Consider the following 20,019-nt stretch of genomic DNA (forward strand, 5'->3'; position numbering starts at 1 on the left):
CCGTCTCATTGCCCTTAAACGAAGCCATCTTCCTGTTCACAGGAGGAACATCGAAAGCTTGAACCCCAAACTCCTCTCCTAGAAAGTCCTTAGCCGCACTCTTCCTTGTCCAAACTCCACAGAAGTCGAAAGGAAAACAACAAGACACAGTTGCAGTGGCGGGCACACTCTCTTCATCTTTTCACACTTCCCATAATTTTACAAAAAATAAATAAGAATGGGAAAAACAGAAGTGAAACGGACGGTGACGTCGCTATCGTCGATGTTCCCCACGGAGGAGGCGCAGAAGGCGGCGAAGCGGGTGGAGGAGACGCTTTTAGAGAAGCAGAATGAAATGAACCAATTGAGAGGCTTCATCGCCGATAACACCTCCCTCATTAACCTCGTTCAAAAGCTCCCCGACGAACTCCACCACGATATCATGGCAAGCCTATCCATTTACAATCAATCGATTTTACTAGTATTTATGCTTCTTTTTGTAAAAATAAAGTGAAGTTTTTTTTTTTTTTAATTTTTAAAGGTTCCCTTTGGGAAAGCGGCGTTTCTTCCTGGTCGCTTGATCCACACGAACGAGTTTCTGGTATGGTACCTTGAAGCTAAAATTAGAAGCTTAATTTTGAAATTAAAAAAGTTTGGCATTTTGGTTTAAGAATATAAACTAACTGCAGGTTCTACTGGGAGAAAGTTACTATGCGGAAAGAACAGCTAAACAAGCTGCTGAAATTCTAAAGAGAAGAGGGAAGTCATTGGAGTCTAAAGTAGATTCGTTGAAGGCCGTCATGCAGGATCTTAAAGCTGAGGCTTCCTTTTTTGATTCCACTGCTTCTGAAGCAGCAGTAAGTTTGAGTATCTTGTTTGGAGTCTAAACTGGATTCTCTTTTGTAGCTAGTCTTTACCAATTGTCATGATTCTATTGTTACAGGAGGGTCTTGTGGAGATTAGGGAAGAGTACGAGGATGAGAGTTCTACCCAGAGGGAATCTCAATCAGGCAGGGTCTTGCTCCCTTTTTTTTTCCTATCAGTAGCATAGCATTGAAACTTTGGACTTTACTTGATTTAGTAGAGATGAAAATGGAAGCCACTGGATTCTGATTTATGTCATAGACAAAGCTAATGGAACTTTAGTTGCTTCCATTATTTCTTTAACACAGTTGGCATCCAACGTCTGTTTAACACATTGCATTACCGTCTTACTCTGTTCCTATCTTTATATATATATATATATATATATATATATATATATATACACACACTAATCATGCAGCCTACTTATCACATGTTTGTTACTTTTATTTTTACTTGATTAGAATAAAATGGTTATTGATTACTTTTCTGAAGATGAGGATTATAAGTCAGGCGAGACTTTTTCTTTTTTAGATCCACTGGAGCAAGATTCACCTAGTTTCACTGAAGCAGACAATATGGTGGGTGCATCTGAGAATGAAGAATATGCCCGTATAATGTCCAGGTTGGAAGAACTTGAGAAAGAAGAACTTGCAGCTGAAAGTTGTGGAGAGGATGATGAAGATCAGGATAACAATCCTGCTGAAAGTGACGGTGATGACAAGGAGCAAACTAAAGCTGTTTTTGACAGAAAAAAGAATAAAGGTTACAGTTCTCTTGATCATGATCAAAGATATTCAGAGGTAATGTTGAGACTTGATGCTTTTTATATGTTGAATACAATTATACATTGAATGATTTCTCTGGTTACTTATGACATGGGTGTATCAGTCAAGGAAACCGCTACAGCAGTCAAAAGGCAAAGATCCAATGAAAGAAGAGATGTCTAATAATTATCATCATCAAGATTTAATTAATCAGTTAGCTGTAAGAGACTTAATTCTTTGTATTTTTTCTTTACTCTTTTACCTTTTTTGTTAATCTTTGTCACTTATTGATGCTCAACACTGTGAATTAATTTTTGTGTTTGTACAAGCCATTGATTTCTTTTATATTTCAAAATGCAGTGTACTGGATTGACGGTAGAACCTGTTACGAAAGGTCAGTATTGGTGTTTTATATCTCTGACTTACTCATGTGGTTAATCATGTAAACCTAATAAGGAAAAGAAACTATCTTGTCATATCCACCAATAGACTTACATATCATTTAAAGTTTGTTTTATGGATGACACAATTCTTTTATTTTATCTTATTCAGGTAAAATGTCACATAGTGGGAATATGCGCCAAGACACAAAGATGTTAAATCCTTCCATTACTGCTTCTGCACCTTCTGAAAAAAAGGTGAAGTTTGCAGTAGAACATTCATCAAGAAATGAGGTATCTATAGCTTGTATTTAAACTCTATTCAAACCGTTGTCCCCTTAAAATGCTTTTTGCTTCTATACCTTCATCCTTGGTCTTCATTGCTGCAAGGCATTTCTTCGTTTCAATGTCCAAAATTTCAAATATCTGGCACAAGCATTGCAATTTTAAAGTGTTGAGCCTATGCGTATTATATCGGCATCATAATATTGGAAGCAGTGGTCTTTGGGGGGAAGAGAAAAGAACAATACAACATAGTATCAATTATGTTTAGAACAGTTTACATAACAATGATGATTTCAGTTTGAGTTTCATCTTTATATAAAGTACATTAAAACTTGCAAGATCCTCATGGAAGGGCTTTTAAATACATATTTGACTCCAATTTTCTGTTACAGAAATCTGTCCAGACCTCAAATTCAGGATTTGATGGTTCCAAGGTACATCTACCTCCAATGTTGGTTAGTTTTTCATTTTCATGGGCATGATGCATGCGATTATGGATCATGATGTACTACTCTCTATTATATAAAGGCTTTTACAGGCTCCATAGTAGAGCATAATGAGAATATGGAGAAAAATTTGGCGGGTCAAAGTACAACTTCATCACAGGTATTGCTGCCTATACACCTTTGGGAGCATGTAAGAATTTAGTAAAGTCCATTGAGTTCTAATCCAATTTGTCCTTAGCAGCTTTCTGGTTCTCAACCGTGGAAGCCAGTGTCTAGATTCAAAATGCAAAGAAAGTAGTTTGGCGTGGTTAAGAAACATGGGAAGGCACGAAATCTAACACCACTGGCTTATACTCTGAGCAGCACCAAGGATACTTGTAGCAGAATAGAAAATAGGAATGTTGTATATTTATGATTTATGCTTGTTTGATTCACATATATCATTGTAAGTAATTTTGGAGAATGGACCCTTGGCTGTTGAGGATGAAGAGAAAAGGCCCAACTACAACCTCTTTTGACTGGGCTTGGGTTTGCATTCTTCTGCCCTTTTAGAAGGGCTTTGGCAAATGAGAAAGAATGCTTTGAGGAGACAAGGAATAAAGGGGAAAGAGACAGAATGATTATAATTATAATAGATTAGTATTCGTATTTGTTTATTCAAAGACAGTCAAAATGATGTGCGAATCAGTTGAAAGCACATGCTATATCCTGGAACGTATTTAAGTTAAGGTTACCTTTTATGCAACTTTTATTTTAATAAAATGAAATAATTACAAAAAAAAATTTTGAACCCGACGTGAATCGAACACGCAACCTTCTGATCTGGAGTCAGACGCGCTACCATTGCGCCACGGATCCACGGTTGCTTAAAGATTTTTGTCACAATTTTAGAATCTAAGATCAAAGCTTCTTCTTGAAGCGGATTTTATTGCCGTTGTTTTCATGCATGTTTCTCCTGAAAGCAATTGAAATTGGTTTTTCTGTTGTAGAGATAAGGATCAAGGTTGAATCGTGGAATCATAAAAAATGCAGAAATGAGAAACCAGAGACCAACTACTGCTACTTGCAGTTACTACTAATACAAATCCAATTCACTTTTGTGTTGATGAAGATATATTCAGTCTTCAGACCCACACTTCAATTCATTCAAAACTTGCTTCTTTGGTCCAACACAAAACCCCAAGAACAAAAGCATCAATGATCAAGTCTCTCCACTCTCTACCCCAAGCAATTTCCCTAAATCCACATCTGCAAAACCCCAGACTCTGACTCTCATGCCCGCTCTCTAAAATATTACTGACTACGCGCTAGTACCAAGTACCAATCTCTCATTTTTTTTTTTTTCTTTTATGATCAACTACCATACTACAAGTGATAAAGGTGCAGCAGGAGCAAAGAACGCCCCATCATCATCATTTCGTTTCCGTCTGCAGAACAATCCAGCTCTTAATTTACCCCCCCCCCCACCATTCACAAAACCAGAAAGCTCCAAGTCTGTTTTAAACGCCCTAGAGGTAGAGGGACAGACCATGTATAATTAATACTAGTCTATAACATAACTTTGTACCACTAATAAATCGTCTATATCATCATATTCTAGTAATAAATCTCCAAGCCTGAAAATATGCAACAGCCAGGGAAAGTAGTCGACTACTGCAAACAGCTCTTATTCTTGAATTCTACACATATACAAAGACAAAAGAACAAGGAGAAACCCTCGGGAAGATGGGTTCTCTTTTTCTGTCTTTCTTTTTTTTTTTTCTTTTATGAACCTTCATTTTTCAGTCTGCCTTTTACAGTTACTTTCCCTCGGGCATTGAAAAGCCGGAGATCTTTGCACTTTAATGTGGGATTTTCTTTTCTTTTCTTTTTTATAAAAAAAAATGGGTGCAGTGACCTGTGGTGGAATAGTAAGAGTGGGCAACGCAACGCAATGCATGAAAAGAATCCAAAACCAAAAGCACGCTTGGTTATGAGTTATGAATGAATCCTAGTGCTGAAAAAGTGACAAATTTTTAAGAGAAAGAAAGGAACAGCAAAAACTGAAAAGAAAAGTATGGTCTAAGCATGAGATGAGATGAGATGAGATGATACAAGACAACAATCGACAAAAGCAGAAAAAAAGTAGTCCCCTCCACGCGGGAACAGTGCTTTAAATTTTGGTCTGCACTCCGCACCTCCCACCCTAACCCTAAAGGATTAGTATAAAGCATTGAGCAGCAGATTTGGGAAATGGCGGATGAGATAATTACAAATGTAATTAAGTAGTCGCAGCAGTAACGTTGTCCTCTTTTTTCTGAAAAAACAAACAGAGAGGGGGCCATATGGCATACAGCAGCAGCATGCACGAGGCTCGAAAATACAGTGGCTTTCGCACTCAACTTTAAAACAATGCCTCGAATTTCAAACGCTGAAAAGGGCAGCCCTCAACGCTATATATAGCTAGCTGAGAGCCTAAGACTAATTCTCTCTCTGATCGAAGCATGGGTCCCATTCTTTATGTATCATCATCCATGACATGTTCATATATGTTTGCTGCCATCTGCATGCATGGTCTACATGATTTCTGCAACCCTATAAATAAACATCCGTACCTACGGTTTTGGGGGGCATTCAGTTCTCTCAGTTAACGTTCATAATTCATACAATGAGTGGGGCCCCGCCTAGGAAAGAGAGAACCATGAATATCAGCCATTTTTGATTGAGCAGAAGCTGGTTCCGTTTTTGGGGCTGGGATTCCGAAAGTGACCCTTCCTTCAACTGAGATATGGATTGTTACTTTATTTATCGTTTCTGCAATATATTGCTCAACCTTTTCAGAAAAAGGATTGGAGCCTGAACCGTTGAAGGTCTCAGTTTCTGGTTCGATTAAATTGGCTAGTAAAAAGGATTAAATACAGTAAATATTTAATAATAAAACTATCAAAGTTATTCTCAAATCTATTGTATTGGACACTTGATAAATCTGTAGTACTATCTGGGATAAGCGGCTTAGGGATATCAGATATGGTATGACCCAAAACTCAGCTCAGCTCTATAAACCATTTGCATCCTCCTAGGCAGCCTACCACGCATGAGATTACACCCTGATGGATACAGGAACCCAAGATTTCAGTTTGAGAATGGTGGATTCTTTTTTCAGTTTGAAAAAAGAATTGGATTTGCAGAATTGGAAAAAGGGTTACAAGTTTAAAAAAAAAAATGATCATTCTGCAAGGGACTTCTCAGTTTCTGCAAGGATCCTTCAGAGTTGATGATCTCAGTGAGAGAGACTTGGGATCTTTTACCTATAATAGCATTTCTTCCAGCATTTCACAACAATCCAGTAATGACTATGCCATAGAGGATAGAGCTTTGGTTTGTCCTCATTTGATCAAGATTGCCTCCCTCGCAGCAGATCATAGATTTAGACATGATGTATATCGTCATTTATTAGACAAGATATTGCCTGGGATAATTGCAGAAGCAGATTTTCTGGCCTGCTATTTGTAATAAATAGACTGAAAAGCCCGCTCCATTTACAATTACTAATTTTTCTTTCTTTCTTTTTGCAGTAGTGAACTGAGAGAGAAGACTGAAAAGCCATTAGAATTTAGGAGCAAGGACTTGGTCTAGTCTCATCCTTGACCCCATAAAATTTGCTCTAACAACAAATCCACTCAAGAATCAAGAGTTCTAGGACCAACAAAATTCGAAAGCGTTGTAGTTGCAGGCTGACTGATGGCTGCCAACTAAACTTTCAGTTGGCTGAGTCTGTCATCCTTTGCTGGAAGTAAATAATCGTCGAGATACCATACTAGCAATCAATTGCTTTCAGGGTCTTTTTCTCCTGCCGTGTCAAATCACAAATGCCTTAACTTGTTTATAAATTTACAAATTTCTCGCTGTTTTCTGTAACGATTCTCCTGAAAATCAAAAGTTCACACTGGGACCTTCCTGTCCAGATGACAACCATAACTATACACTTGTCTTTTTAATATAAGCCCTTCGGATTCACTTGAGAAAACCCCCGGATCCTCGCTTGCAAGTTCATTGTCAAAATGCTTGATCTTAACAGGTTTCACAAAGGGAAGGTTGGTGGTGAAAATGATAAGCATCACAAAATCAATTAAGCATCTTGAGAGAGATCGCCATAATAAATAGAAAATTTGGAATGAGACGTGACATCACATCGCTCTCCAATGTGGAAAAAACGTATGATCAAGATGAACCATTATAAGACGTTTATCTGCTGGAAATATAGCGTACTTAAGAGTCAAAGATCATTGTTTATAAAAGACCACAATCCAAAGTTTTACGGAGTTCATGTAGGGAAATGCAAATGGGGTCTTGCAAAACAGTTTTGAAGAGCATGCTTTACATCCAGGGTCTGCATAGTTTGCCTTATCCTTCTGTGTCTTTTGAGGAAAATTTAATCCCGCTTAGGATTGATGCTTGACAGGAAAACAAAAAGAGCATAATGACGTTGAAACATGTCTTATCTTCCCCGTATTTAAATGGGAAAATGACACAATTCCGCAAGGAACTAAGCAACAGACAAACACAAGAAAACTTGGAAGTGCCAACAAACCCAACAGCAGGCAGGCCCCACAGCTGTTACCCCACTACTCGCAACATTATCCAATTTGATTGAGATCCAACCAACTCAAAAGGGAATCAGATAGTTAAAGATAAGCAGATTCACATCATCAAGAAAACATCTAACCATTCACATAAAGACATAAGCATTCATAAAATCCTACCAATAACTTCTTTATATATCATACCATCTTCTCAAGTACTAAAGAGCAAATATATAACTTAATAGATACCTAAAATTTAATTCTTCCATACATCTTACTAGATCACACAAAAGACCAGTTTACGAACATGAAGGTAAGGCAGTGATTCGCATCATTGTCATTGAGAACCTTCCATGCAATAGCCTGCTCATAGGACACTGGTCTGCCCATACTAGATACACATATCCCTGCTGGGAGATATGCAAAACCCTGCAATTACAAATATAGCACATTAGATAAATTTCTATCTAAGCCAAAGAATAAAAAAAAAGGTTTCTCAATGACTTTGACAAGCCAGTGTCATTTTGTTCTGTTAAACCTAAGAAATGAAGAAAAGGAGTCAAGGCAGTCCCTAGGAGACTAGAGAAAAGTAGACATTGTTAGGACTGGTCAAGATGGTCGAATGTTATAGTTATTTATGCAATTTAAAATGCATTTCAAAGCTTCAGTACCACATTCAACACTCGCAAGTTTTAAGGGCCTACCTGTTAGAATCAGGTTCATTCATTCTTGTATTAGTTTGATGGAAAAAATTCAATGTCAGAGCTGCATAATCCACTTACTGAAAATTTTACCTGTTGCATGATTTTTGAGAACTCAGAGCAGAGAATCTTGCGGCCAGCTTCATCAAGAATTTTGTCCAGCATTATGTCTTGCAGGGCCACTAGAGTAGTTTCAAGCATATCAAGCCCAGCCTGATTTGCGAAGGTAAAAACTGGAGATGCCTGCAATAAAATTTGACCAATTCCGTTAGTTTTCCTAGAACAAAGTATTAAGATAGTTTCGGTCGGGTAAAATGAAGAATAAAATGACACTCAAGTTTAATTTACCTCTAATAAGATTTAAGACACACTGAATAAGATTGCAGTTTCAGGCGGGTAAAATGAAGAATAAAATGACACTCAAGCTTAATTTACCTCTAATAAGATTAAGACACACTGAATAAGAATGCATTTCCACAAGAAACATGGAATTTAAAATTTCAAAGGAGAATGTTCATTACATTTGTTTTCAATGAACAGCACATAATTGCATCTGAATGGTGCCACAGTTGCTTCAGCAAAGCATCGCCAGCTTGTGAATCTACTCGAAGGAGTTCTTCTCCAGTATGAATTCTGAAATAAGCCATACAATTACCATTCTTATTACATTAAGTCCATAAAGAGAGAATAAGATATAACGAAAGTGGGTGAAAAACCTCGTATTTTTCCTTTTCATCTCTGTAAAAATAGTTAAGTGCATTGATAAAGAAAATGATCAACAATTCCACATGGCTCATCTGCTCTTTCATTAAAATGAAGGAAACTCATCGCAGTTCATTAATACATCCCATTAACACCAGTCTTATGAAATATAAATGTCCACAGCCAGTAACTCCAACATAACTCATTGCCAATAATACAATTTTAAGAATCCATGGTGAAATGCTGATACAGTCAAAGCTGAAAACCTTCTCTGGGCCAGGTTAAAGCCAAACAAAATTCTAAAGCATAAAATCAAAGCCATACCTGTAGCTTCGACAAATCCAACGTGCCAAAGTAAGAGCCTCAGGAGAACCAGGTAGGGCTTTTGGTTCCATATTGGAGCTAAGACGGGATGGGGCAATAGCCATGGCAACCCTTTGAACAGATCCCACAACACTACGCACATACTGCCGAGCCATAGCAGCCACGTTGTCCCTCAAGTGGTTTTCAAAAGTGAATTGGAATGCAATGGTTAAGACAGATCTAAGGTTATAATTGCTTGGATCACCATCACCAGCTAGGCGGTTGCTACCAGGGCCCACTTCAAGTGCAGAAGCCAAATCCAATGTTCGAGTTGCTCCAGCCCCATCCTGCATACAAAAGTTACAGAAACAAATACCAGAGAATAACTATAACAGTCAAGGGGTAAACTAATTCTAAAAAAACTGCCTAAAAGTAAGAGGAATTATTCTCCTGAATTCTTCATTATAGGAAGCTCGCAGGGTTAAGAATCCTCAAGTTTATTCCGACAAAACATTATATTTACAGTATTTAGACAAGCCAAACCTAAAAAGGGGAGGGGAGGGGAGGTGGGGTGAGGTCAAATCATAGACCTGCCAAAGAATCCAACTGTTGAAACCCCAAAACTTCTCAAATAATTCAGAGCATCGGGGTTTTTCACTATTCTACTTTACCAGCAAACTATGATTCTGACTTTACATACTAGGTAAATTAATTAATAAAAAATAATAAATGAGCCAAACATCACAAGGGAAAACCAATTTGTACAAGTTTCAAGCAAATGCAATTCATCATAATCAATTTACAAAGTCTAGAGCAAACAAGAATTTTCTCAATCTCTTTTTTTTCTTTTCAAAAAAATCCCTATAAAGTACAAGCATGCTAAGGAAAAACTCACAGCACTAGATTGACATGTCAACGTAACTGTCTTGGGATCCAGAGGTATGACTCGAAATCCAGATGGCAGCAATGGGGCATCATCAGCAAAGGATTCATCAATAGGTGCAAACACAAGCTGTGCACAGGCGCCAACTGCATTTTCATCAATCCCACTGCATAGCTGCCACAACATGTTTTAGAAACCACATTGTCAGCGAAGAAACAACCAGTAATAAACATATCTGCTAAAGAGCAAATAAACAAAATTTCAGATATAACACTAAACTAACCTGTAATAAGTACATATCCCGTGCCAGAGCTACATCTTCTGGCGTGAATGCATGGCCTTCTAGCCGAACAACTTCAAGGAACTATAGCAGAAACATATTTTAAAAGGAAATTTATCAAAAAGAATTCATGGAAAATCAATGACAATTATATAAGAATGATTACCTCTTCATGTTCAACGGTATGGGCAAGAGGCAGAATGACCTGGCTACTAGGGAAGCCACCAGGTCTTGCACAGGGAACCGCATATGGACTAGCTTTAAGACAAGCAGCAGAGTAAGTATCAACTCCATAATCGGCCCACTCTGAACGATGCTCCCTCAAAAAGCGAACAAGTAATGCAGGAGGAACATTCTGCAGTTCCATATTACCAGATTTATGACAAGTTAATCCACTGTAGGACCTATGTGATATAGGCTAAAGCTAATGCAAAAAAAAAAAACAAAATTACTCCCATATGGCATTTGGCATATGGGAAAATACCTGAAGCAACATTGATGCCTTGGCACATAGTACACCTCCCCCAAAAGAAGGGAACATTGAGGTGTTGTATTGAGACCCAAGAAATTTGCCTGGAGATGAATTTATCATAATGGTCACATCTTCAACACCATCACTACCCATCAGTGACCAACCATCATCAGCAAACCCATTCACAGCATCATTAAAGCCCCTAATATCATTTTGAACAACAATCAACAGAGGATAGAAATGACAAATGAAATTGAACCTCCAGGGTTGAAGTATGAAGAGCATGTAAAATTGAATCTTTCCAACTCTTTCTCCCGTCCTACTTGACTAAGTCACACAATACTGTAATAGTAATACAGCAGACTAATAAATTCATTAGCCAGGTGTCTCAATACTATGGTAAATGCCTAACCTGCAAAGTCGCTGACTAAAAGTCCTTAAAACAGCAGGTTGACGACCACCACCATACTGAATTTCTCCACTTGTTTCTTGTGCAATTTGTCGTATATGCCGCAAGGCCTGGATCACAGAAAGCATGATAAAATTAACACAAGAAACATTCACATGTTAAGTAACGTATGATCCTGCTAATGAACTTACAGCAATGGTCATTTTCTGAGCAAGAATTTTGGACGATTCATAAAGTGGCCTGAGAACTTCAGGAACACTCCAAACCTAATGTATAAGAGGTACAAAAATGGTAACACAACTTAATAAATCAATTTTCAGTTATTAAAAAGCCAGAATTGTTAGTTAGTCCTTGTCCTCACATCTAAATCAACATGATCAACAATGTGAATAATGGAGCCACCACCCTCACAAGGTCTGATTAGGAAGCCACTAGGAAGCATTTCAGCTCTGACAAAACTTGAAGTAGGAGGCCCTGTAGGGCCACCAGTAGAAGATGTTAACGACCTCTCGCATATCTGCACATAAGTATGAAATAGCAAACATGTCAAAGATCACCTTACACCCTGAGGATTAAAAACATACAAATGTAAAAAGCTTAACATCAACCTCCTGATGCATGGTTAACATCAATATTCACCTATTTCTATAGCCTCTCCCATCTATGTAAACTTCAAGGTGTGAAACCTCTGTTAACATCTCCAAGAGAAACATACAGGACAATACTAGGAACCAGCATACAACTTACCACAAGACTTCCATCTTCTAAGCTTGTAGTATATCTCAGCGTCCAAAAATCCCGTGCCGCTGCCAATGTTGTAGGTGCAAAAGTCTGGTAAATAAAGAACCAGAAGATTAGCCAAGAATAAACTAAGTAAATCAGCTACATGGCTTAAAATTGCAATATCTACAATAACATACCTGCATATATATGAGCTCAATGGTTCCTCCATTTCCTGTAGGAATTACACTCAATACATCAAGGCATCGGCAGTCACGAAACCAAGATGGACGATCTTTGAGGATTTCCGCAACCTGAAATGAGATCCATCATATACTTTAAAATTTACATGCATTTGCACATGACATTGTTTGAAAATTGTTGGAGATTATTACCTTTGTGGGCTCAAGACTCACAAGACCACAGGCTCGTGCTGCTACCCCACTACAGTTGCGGGAAACAGCAACAATACCAATAGAATCCGGACCAGGCTACATAATACAAACAGCAAGTTACATTTTCAAAATATTGGGGAAATGCAAATATCATGCAAACAAGTCAGACATGATCAAGCGAAGTTCCATACTAATGCACAAGTACATACACACAAAAAAATGAACATTTTAATGAGCTGTACCTTCATCCCAATCATCTGGACCCAGTCGACAGCAGTTCCAGTAGCCTTAGACAGGAACTCTGCCAGGGTCTCCTCAGCTATTGCGAGAAGGCTAGCAAATAAAAAACAAGGTTCAGTGATAATGAGACCAATCAGAAATTACAAATTTATGTTTGAACTAAAAGAGACATCCTTTACTTACCCAGCTGGGCTGTTAGCATCCCTTAGGGGGTGCTGAGGTGTTGGGTTTTGCTGTTGTTGGTGCTGACCACTCATGACCACAGACTCACAGCTATTATTGTCTGTGGTCGTTGCAGAACCCTGTTCATAATCTTACAAGTAAGAAAAATTTCAAGTACAAAAATAATATAATGCCCATAAAATTTCAAAGATTCTTATGGAAGAAGCATCTAAAAAATGAAAGCAAGAAGTTGAAACTCAAGTATTATTGGTTTATGAGGGGATATTTAAAAATTGAATTCCAATTTGGCAATATAAATTGTAACATGAATGCATGGAAGTGTAGGAAGTTGGTATCTCATAAATGTTTCGTACAAAGTTTTCATATAAACAAGACAAGATATCCAGAACATGACAGGCCACTGGTAATGTAGGCAGTAATAGGAGAGAATGAATCCTGCAATCAAAGAGTCGGCTGCCAAACATTTCAAAGCACAGGAGCTAGGAAATAAAGTTAGAAACACTCACGGTCTGCAGTTGCTGCCTCATGTATCCATTCTCATAGACCAGCTGGGAGACCTGCTTCTGCAATCGGTCATTCTCTTCCATCAACAGCTTATTCATCGCACTCAGCTTTCTATTCACCGTCTGAAGGCGGGAAGCTTCCTTCCTCTGCTTTTCGCGGCATCTTCATAAAAAAGGACAAGAATTCAGAAAACTGATTACATAAACATATAAATTCTCATTAACAAAAATTGCTGAATTTGTTCATCTGTTACCTATAGTCATATATATCTAACACACACACACACAAGAATAAAAATCAAATAATGACAAAATATGAAATGGCCCACTCCAAAGAGCAATGCCAGACACAATGAACTATTTCAAACGACTTCCAAATAGCCTATTTCTTGAGATGTTAAGGGTTCCAAAAGAAAATCTAGCAACATTTTACAATCAAACCAACTATACATGTTAAAGGTGTAAAAGGACACTAAAAGAGAGAATCCATCATTAGAAAGAATTAAAAAAAAAAAAAAAAGATCCCCAGTCGGTGTACACTGTACAACCTAAGACAGATTCGTAAAATGCTACCAAAAACAAGAAAAATGTCAGCAAAGAAAGAATATAAGTAGAAGGCAAAAAATGAAACATGGAAAAAGCAGCCAACAATGGATAAAATTTACACCTTGGTTCATTAGTTGGTGCATAATACCCTATGTAAAGAGCAGGGTTCGAATCCCCCTCCCCCAATTATAAAAAAAAAAAAACCAACAATGGATAAAAACTAAGCACATAGCTAGTAAAATGAGTGGAAAGATACTAAACAAAATAAATTTAATTAGTTCCCTTTATCCTTCATCACTTTAAATCAGTGGCAAGTAAAAGGAGCAGAGACTTTCTTGCTATTAAGAATATACACATACTACCATAAAAGTTTCTGTTTAAACATCTTGATATTGTGCAGAAACTTAATTGTCAAAAGTTCGAATGATAAAACACAAGAAAACCAGCGACACAAAGGCAAATATATTGTCCTCAAAGGTCTACTAGATTAGCTGTCATTAACTTCATACAGCTTTTAAAGAACCCAGAAATCAGAAGGAAAAAAAAAGCAAGAATTAACCATTACCACAAAGAATAGCCATGGGATGGCATTTTCCTTCAATTTCTTCACATAATATATAAGGCAAAGCGCAAAGGAATAATTAGTAGTATTTTGTAAAACAAAAACCATTAAAGCGGAAACGAGAAAAGCAATGGAGTCAAGAAGAATCCATCATCTCCCCAGAAATCCATATCCGTCACATAATTTTTTTTACAATAAAGAAAAAAAGGTGAATAAAGATCACAAGAAAACAAATAGATTTAAAGACGAAAATAAAAAAGAACACTTACTCCTCTTTGAAAAAGGAAGGAAAAAACCTACACTTCGGTTCTTCAAACACAGAAAACAGGGAAGAAAATTTTACCAAGTTCTACCTTTTGAAGAAACCACACATCGGATGTGGCATTAATGCAAATCGAACCAACAACAAATGATATAAATAAATGAAAAACAAGACGAAAATGCAGATAGGAAAAATACTAAATAAAAATAAAGTCTCCTCAGTAGATGATCAAGAAGATTGGGAAGCAAAAAAAAGTCCATTATTTTGTCAGAAAATGAACTTAAATTGACAGAAATATAGACACCAAGAAATAAGACAAAGTAGAGTGAAATACTAAAAGAAAGGCACTGATTCATCTGGCCATTTCCCATTCCTGTTTTTGGGCCAACTTTAATACTAGCAGGATAGTTTTGAAAACAATACAAAGGGCAGAAGAAAAGGGAATGGAAAGAAGTGGTAAGAACACTACCCAATGACAAAAGAAAGAAAGAAAAGAGAGCATGGAAAAGAAAAGGGGAATAATATAATAATACCTGCGGTTCTGAAACCAGACTTTGATCTGCTTAGGCTCAATGTTGGAGAGAATAGGACACTCTCGAATGAGCTGTTGCCGTCTTAAAGAGCTAGGCTTTGGGCATTCACTGTAAACTCTTTCCAGAGCCTCCACTTGCTCTGGTGTATACCTCACATACTTGCTGCTATCCATCTGCTTGTTATTTGATGAGTCTTTGTGCATGGAAAGTGCCATTTTTTCACATTAAAACACACCCAAACAAATAAAACACTAAACAAAATGAAGAGATCACCAAAAACAAGACACACCCAGACTGAGTTTTTGAGTGTTTCTCTTTTATTGTCTTCGGCAGATAAAAGCAAATCTCTAGCTCGTCACTTGCTTTCTTATCAGAACAAACTAAGTTTGTTGCTTTAGCTTTGGTTTCTGAATCTGATCTCCTTCTTTGTTGATGGTGGTGGCGGTGTTGTTCACAGGCAGGCTCTCTCCTCCAGGAGAGCCTCCTCTCTCCTTCATCAGATAATGGGTTTTGTCTTCGTTCTTTGTTTCTCTCTCTCTCTCTCTCTCTCTCACTCAAAAGCACTGGGTAGAAGAAGAGCTTGAAACTGCAGGGGTCCTGTGGTCTTTATCTTAGACGCCAATCTCGAGATTCTTCAGAGAGAGAGAGTGATAGCCTGACAGGGCTAATTTTTTTCAAAAAAAAAACTGAAAAAGGGTGTCGTTTAGATAAACAAAAACAAAAGCAACCCACAGAAATAGACAGAGAAAGAAAGAAACAGAGAGATGAGACTGTGTTAGTGTGTAGTGTTCTTTTGTTGTTGTTGTTGTATATAAATATAATAATTGTTTTTGTATGTGACAGAGATATCAAACAGAGAAAAAGGAAAGAAAAAACCAAGCAATGCCAGTGCCTAATGAAATTGAAAAGACCAAATGTGCTTCATTTAGCTTTTCCCTTTGCTTGCTTTCTTTTCCTCTTTTCCTGCTTAAATCATAAAAAAAAAAACCTCCGAACAAAACAATCTGCTGATCAGTACTCTCTCTCTTCCTCTGACAACAATATAAACAAATATTTTAATAAAAATTACTTGTACTGAAAGAGAGAGAAGAAAGAATAAATGAGAGGCTGATTTTTTTTTTTTTTTGCTTGTTTTAACCTGTCATTTGCAGAGACGTTTTAATTATAGACGATTGTTTTATTGTTTTTAGCTCTTCATTTCTTTCTTTAAAATATACTGCTCGTACTAAAAAGATTACCCTGATGCAGAAATAGCATCCCTCTCTCTCTCTCTCTCTCTTTAGCATCACTGTATCAGTACTTTAGCTCTGTCTCTAGCATTTGTTTGGTTGCTCCTATCCTACCCTATGTGATGCATGCATGCTGTCTGTATGTGTATGTATGTGAGTACAAGCATGCACTCGTGCATGGCATGATGTATGATTGATGCATGTGAAGATAATGCGTCTGTTGCCTCTGTGGGCATGCATGTTGCATGGGAGGCGTGAAGAGAGAGAAAACAATAAAGATAGACAAAATTTTACTTTTCTGAAGGCCCGAGTATGGGTCCGGATGGGTCAGCCAACCAGGACCCGGTTCCGACTTATTCAGGTTATCGCATTTGGTCATAATTAAGCTCAAATTTTTCCATTTTTAAGCAAGACAAAACAACTTTTGATCAGAGAAAATTAAGTGATAATACATAAATGCTATATATAGATGAATATGATTTTTCTTATTAAGTGAATGTGATAATACATAAATACTATATATAGATGAAAATGTGTATCAGATCAGAACATCCTTGTATCTTAAATAAAGTTGAACATAAAGACGAAAACTGTAGCATCAAAGATTTTGGTGCAAAGATGGAGCATGACCAACCAACCTTTTGGTAAGAAATCAAAGTGTTTCCCACCTCCATACCTTGGGTCAGAAGAATCCAAGAGAGAGAGAGTAAAAATTTTGAAAGAGTATGTTTCCGCTTTGGATGCTTTGAAGATGGAGAGGGACAACACTTTTATTGCAAATGTCAACCTTGTGAGATCTAAAAGTCAACAATTGCTTTATTCTACACAGACTGAGGCTCACTTGGTGTCTTCTTGTCTCCCCCGCCCCGCCCCCGCCCCCATTTGATTATCATGATCTTTGCCTTTGCTTCCTCCTTTTTAACCTTTTATTTACTCGTAATTAGTTTCCTTTTGGAAGGGAAGGGAAGTCAAGTCAGTGGGGGGTTTGGGGTTTGGGACATGGTTACCCCACCCCCATGTTCCCCTCAGAATCACATTGCGTGATATTGCAAAATATAAACATTTTTACAAAGCAAAAAGATGCAAGATGGAAGATGGAAGATGGATGGGGTGACCCCATTTTTTGTCATGCACCAAAAGAAAAGTGTCTCTGTGTGTGTGTGTGTGTGTTAGCCAGCAATTAGCCTTCAGGAATTAGACCCCACCATCACCATGCACATTTCTCACTCTAGAATTGTGTGCCTTTGCTTTGCTTTGCTTCCGTTTTACACCTCTCTCGCCATGTTTTTGTGTATTGTCATTGCGAGTGAGGTGGTGCCGGGGGTCCATATGCATGATCAGAGGTGTAAAGGTGCCTCTTGCCTTATGGATATTATTTATATATACATAGGTAGTGAGAAGTTGTTTGCTAGTAATTATGCCACGAATTTCATAAAATACTTGCTATAATTAGGAGTGGCATTAAAGTATATGAATCTCATTTGTCAAAACCTTAAGAAAACGACAGGAAAAGGGAAGGAAGATCATTGCCAAGCCATGGATGATATATCTCTCTTCTCAACATCACCATGCATATCTTTATATATACTGTTTACATGGAGACAACAGAAGCATCTTTATCTTCAAATTAAAAGTATTGATCAGGTGCATGCTTCAGGAAGCAAGGCAATGTTGCCTATATATGTATGTATCCATGTATTTTCAGCAATTCAGCTATACTTTTCTAGGGTTTACTTCAACGTCCCCTATATCAAATATTTAAGCAATCTGGCAAGATATATAGCAACCAAGGACATTGCTTGTTTTTGGGTTTCTCAGGCAGCCGCCAATATCATCCAATTTTATTTTATTTTTTAAATGTCTCTGGAAATTAAGCTCCCACAGTGCATTGATGTTGCATTACTATCTGTTATGGTAAAATTCTCTTCCATTATGATATAGCAAAATATGGAAAAAGATGTGACATGCGTGCTAGTTATTCTGAACAAAGCAAGAAAGAAATAATTATAATATTGTAGACAATATTTATCTCCTAAATTATTTCTCTCTGCTGTCTTGTCTGCAAACTGTTGGGAGTTGAATTTGGTGATGACTGATGGCTGATGAGGCTGAAACCATATTGGAATGATTAAGGAGAAGAAAATAAAGAAAAGAAAGAAGATGCATGTTTCAAAACAAAAAGCCATTGCATAAATATGTATACAGTGTTAATACTGGTATCCACTAGTACTACAAGTTAAGAAAAATGATGCAGATCCAAAAAGAGACAAATTCAGAAAACGCTTATGATTTAATTTCATGGAAATGATTCAGCGGCTGGAAAGAAAAACATTAAGGTTGAATTTTAGTAGATTCCATACCCTTGATGAAGGGATATATGAATGGGACAGGAGGATATTGTTTGCAGTTTGAACCATCCATAATCAAAATCATTGACAATGAGCAACAGTAGTACTAAAGACCACTTGGTTGACCTCATTTTTTTTTTCAAACCACTATAATTTCGGACAAGTTTGGAGAGAGGATATATGAGTGGGGAAGGGAATTACATGATATTACAGAAAAATGGGGGGAAAAAAAGACAAAATTAAAATTATCTAAGGTATAATTAATGGATATATATATATAATTTTGCACGTCAAGCCTTATAAATTAAAAAATAAATATGCATACTTAATTTTAAAAATGAATATCATTATGACAACGGCCTAGGCCCAAACGATTACAAGCCCACAACAAGTGACGTAGTCGTCAAGCACCACAGTCGTTATAATAAAAACAAAATATTCTTGACAATGACCATCATATTATTGTATTGTAGTGTATTGTATCGTATGTGACAACAGGCGTGTTATGTACCCCTCAGATAAGGAGAGCACGTACCCAAAGGTTTGATGTCACTATCTCACTATACTCAGACACATACAATACAAACTTAAGCATCGGAGAGGGAATCATTGAAAACCCTCTTCTGATCCTTATTTACGTCTCCATCCACGTCAGTCGAACACCCTTTCAACCCATCCAATCCACCTCTCCCCAACCGATACATTCTTTGATTTAAACTTATAATTTTATATTTACTTACCTTGACTATATTTTATTATCTATTTAATAAACTATAATTAAAAAGTATTGACAACTTTAATCCAAAGTAATTCAAGTAAATTCTATGTTCGTAATAAAAAACTTTTAGAGATAAAATAATAAATTTATTAATTGATAAATGTTTTGAAAATTCAGATAATCAAATGTATATATTTTATGTAGGTACCAAATTGTACATTAGAATAATAATTCAAGTACCTTATTTGTTATTAACAGTTTTATTTTTTGAATATAAAACTATTATTAAAACTGATGGTGCACTTTTAGTCATTTATTCATTTTTTGTTTTAAGGTATTTAACTCAATATATAGTTATTCTTTTAGTCTAATCCTTTTTCTTTCCATCAACATTGGAGAACGGTCGAACCCAACTAAAAAAAAAAAAAAAACCAATATTAAGCTTAACGTTGCTTCATCTACAGCACAAGGTAATGATTAGATGAAATGTGCACTCTCCTGAAGTGGGTCATCTCATGACTCGTGATTTAATTAGTGCTAATATATTTAATTAAATATCAAATCCATGACATCTTAGAGTTGGATTTCCATGTATAATACAGAGCTATCAGCCCCATCCCCATTTTGAGCTTAATTTATTCAAATGCCCATTGCCTTCTCTTTTCCAATGGCCCATGGCATTTTCTTCTTCTATATTTTCCTTGCAATAAAATATCAACTTTAAATTAAGAAATCCTTCACTTCTCC

At 36.9% G+C, this 20,019-nt stretch overlaps 2 protein-coding genes and 1 non-coding gene across 6 annotated transcripts; 1 reads left to right on the forward strand and 2 right to left on the reverse strand.

Moving 5' to 3' along the window:
- Positions 5 to 3,383, forward strand: LOC18595043 (RNA polymerase II subunit 5-mediating protein homolog). Of its 2 annotated transcripts, none has more exons than XM_007022806.2 (11): positions 5 to 424; positions 521 to 580; positions 669 to 836; positions 923 to 989; positions 1,378 to 1,646; positions 1,735 to 1,830; positions 1,971 to 2,004; positions 2,163 to 2,284; positions 2,668 to 2,709; positions 2,804 to 2,881; positions 2,963 to 3,383. In XM_007022806.2, exons 1-11 carry the CDS (start codon positions 218 to 220, stop codon positions 3,017 to 3,019), a joined length of 1,200 nt encoding a protein of 399 aa, XP_007022868.2. In that variant the 5' UTR covers positions 5 to 217; the 3' UTR covers positions 3,020 to 3,383. The 2 variants fall into 2 exon arrangements, with proteins under 2 accessions (XP_007022868.2, XP_017979213.1); XM_018123724.1 differs by having other exon boundaries at positions 2,163 to 2,248.
- TRNAW-CCA lies at positions 3,508 to 3,579 on the reverse strand. The gene has a single exon. It is a non-coding gene; the product is annotated as a tRNA-Trp (tRNA).
- On the reverse strand, positions 7,401 to 15,646 carry LOC18595045 (homeobox-leucine zipper protein ATHB-14). 3 transcript variants are annotated; one of them, XM_018123716.1, is made up of 19 exons: positions 15,267 to 15,645; positions 14,978 to 15,170; positions 13,078 to 13,237; positions 12,572 to 12,690; positions 12,391 to 12,481; positions 12,149 to 12,244; positions 11,954 to 12,067; positions 11,781 to 11,864; positions 11,395 to 11,550; positions 11,225 to 11,299; positions 11,037 to 11,143; positions 10,637 to 10,826; positions 10,319 to 10,507; positions 10,156 to 10,236; positions 9,885 to 10,046; positions 9,011 to 9,336; positions 8,506 to 8,617; positions 8,078 to 8,227; positions 7,410 to 7,712 (listed from the first exon to the last, which is right to left on the reverse strand). In XM_018123716.1, exons 2-19 carry the CDS (start codon positions 15,148 to 15,150, stop codon positions 7,566 to 7,568), a joined length of 2,532 nt encoding a protein of 843 aa, XP_017979205.1. In that variant the 5' UTR covers positions 15,151 to 15,170; positions 15,267 to 15,645; the 3' UTR covers positions 7,410 to 7,565. The 3 variants fall into 3 exon arrangements, with proteins under 3 accessions (XP_017979204.1, XP_017979205.1, XP_007022874.2); XM_018123715.1 differs by having other exon boundaries at positions 7,401 to 7,712; positions 14,978 to 15,645; XM_007022812.2 differs by having other exon boundaries at positions 9,912 to 10,046; positions 14,978 to 15,646.

The sequence above is a fragment of the Theobroma cacao genome, chromosome 6 (assembly GCF_000208745.1).
Source record: "Theobroma cacao cultivar B97-61/B2 chromosome 6, Criollo_cocoa_genome_V2, whole genome shotgun sequence".
In the NCBI taxonomy this organism is placed as follows: Eukaryota; Viridiplantae; Streptophyta; class Magnoliopsida; order Malvales; family Malvaceae; genus Theobroma; species Theobroma cacao.

What these genes read in the sequence shown, in the direction of transcription:
- LOC18595043 (XM_007022806.2), top strand. Translation starts at nt 218, where the DNA reads ATGGGAAAAACAGAAGTGAAACGGACGGTGACGTCGCTATCGTCGATG. An exon ending in ATTTAATTAATCAGTTAGCT is followed by an intron (nt 1,831 to 1,970) that starts GTAAGAGACTTA and finishes TTCAAAATGCAG; the next exon opens with TGTACTGGATTGACGGTAGA. An exon ending in AACATTCATCAAGAAATGAG is followed by an intron (nt 2,285 to 2,667) that starts GTATCTATAGCT and finishes TTTCTGTTACAG; the next exon opens with AAATCTGTCCAGACCTCAAA.
- LOC18595045 (XM_018123715.1), bottom strand. Translation starts at nt 15,192, where the DNA reads ATGGCACTTTCCATGCACAAAGACTCATCAAATAACAAGCAGATGGAT. An exon ending in TGAGTCTTGAGCCCACAAAG is followed by an intron (nt 12,068 to 12,148) that starts GTAATAATCTCC and finishes ATCTCATTTCAG; the next exon opens with GTTGCGGAAATCCTCAAAGA. An exon ending in TGACATGTCAATCTAGTGCT is followed by an intron (nt 9,337 to 9,884) that starts GTGAGTTTTTCC and finishes TTTTGTATGCAG; the next exon opens with GATGGGGCTGGAGCAACTCG.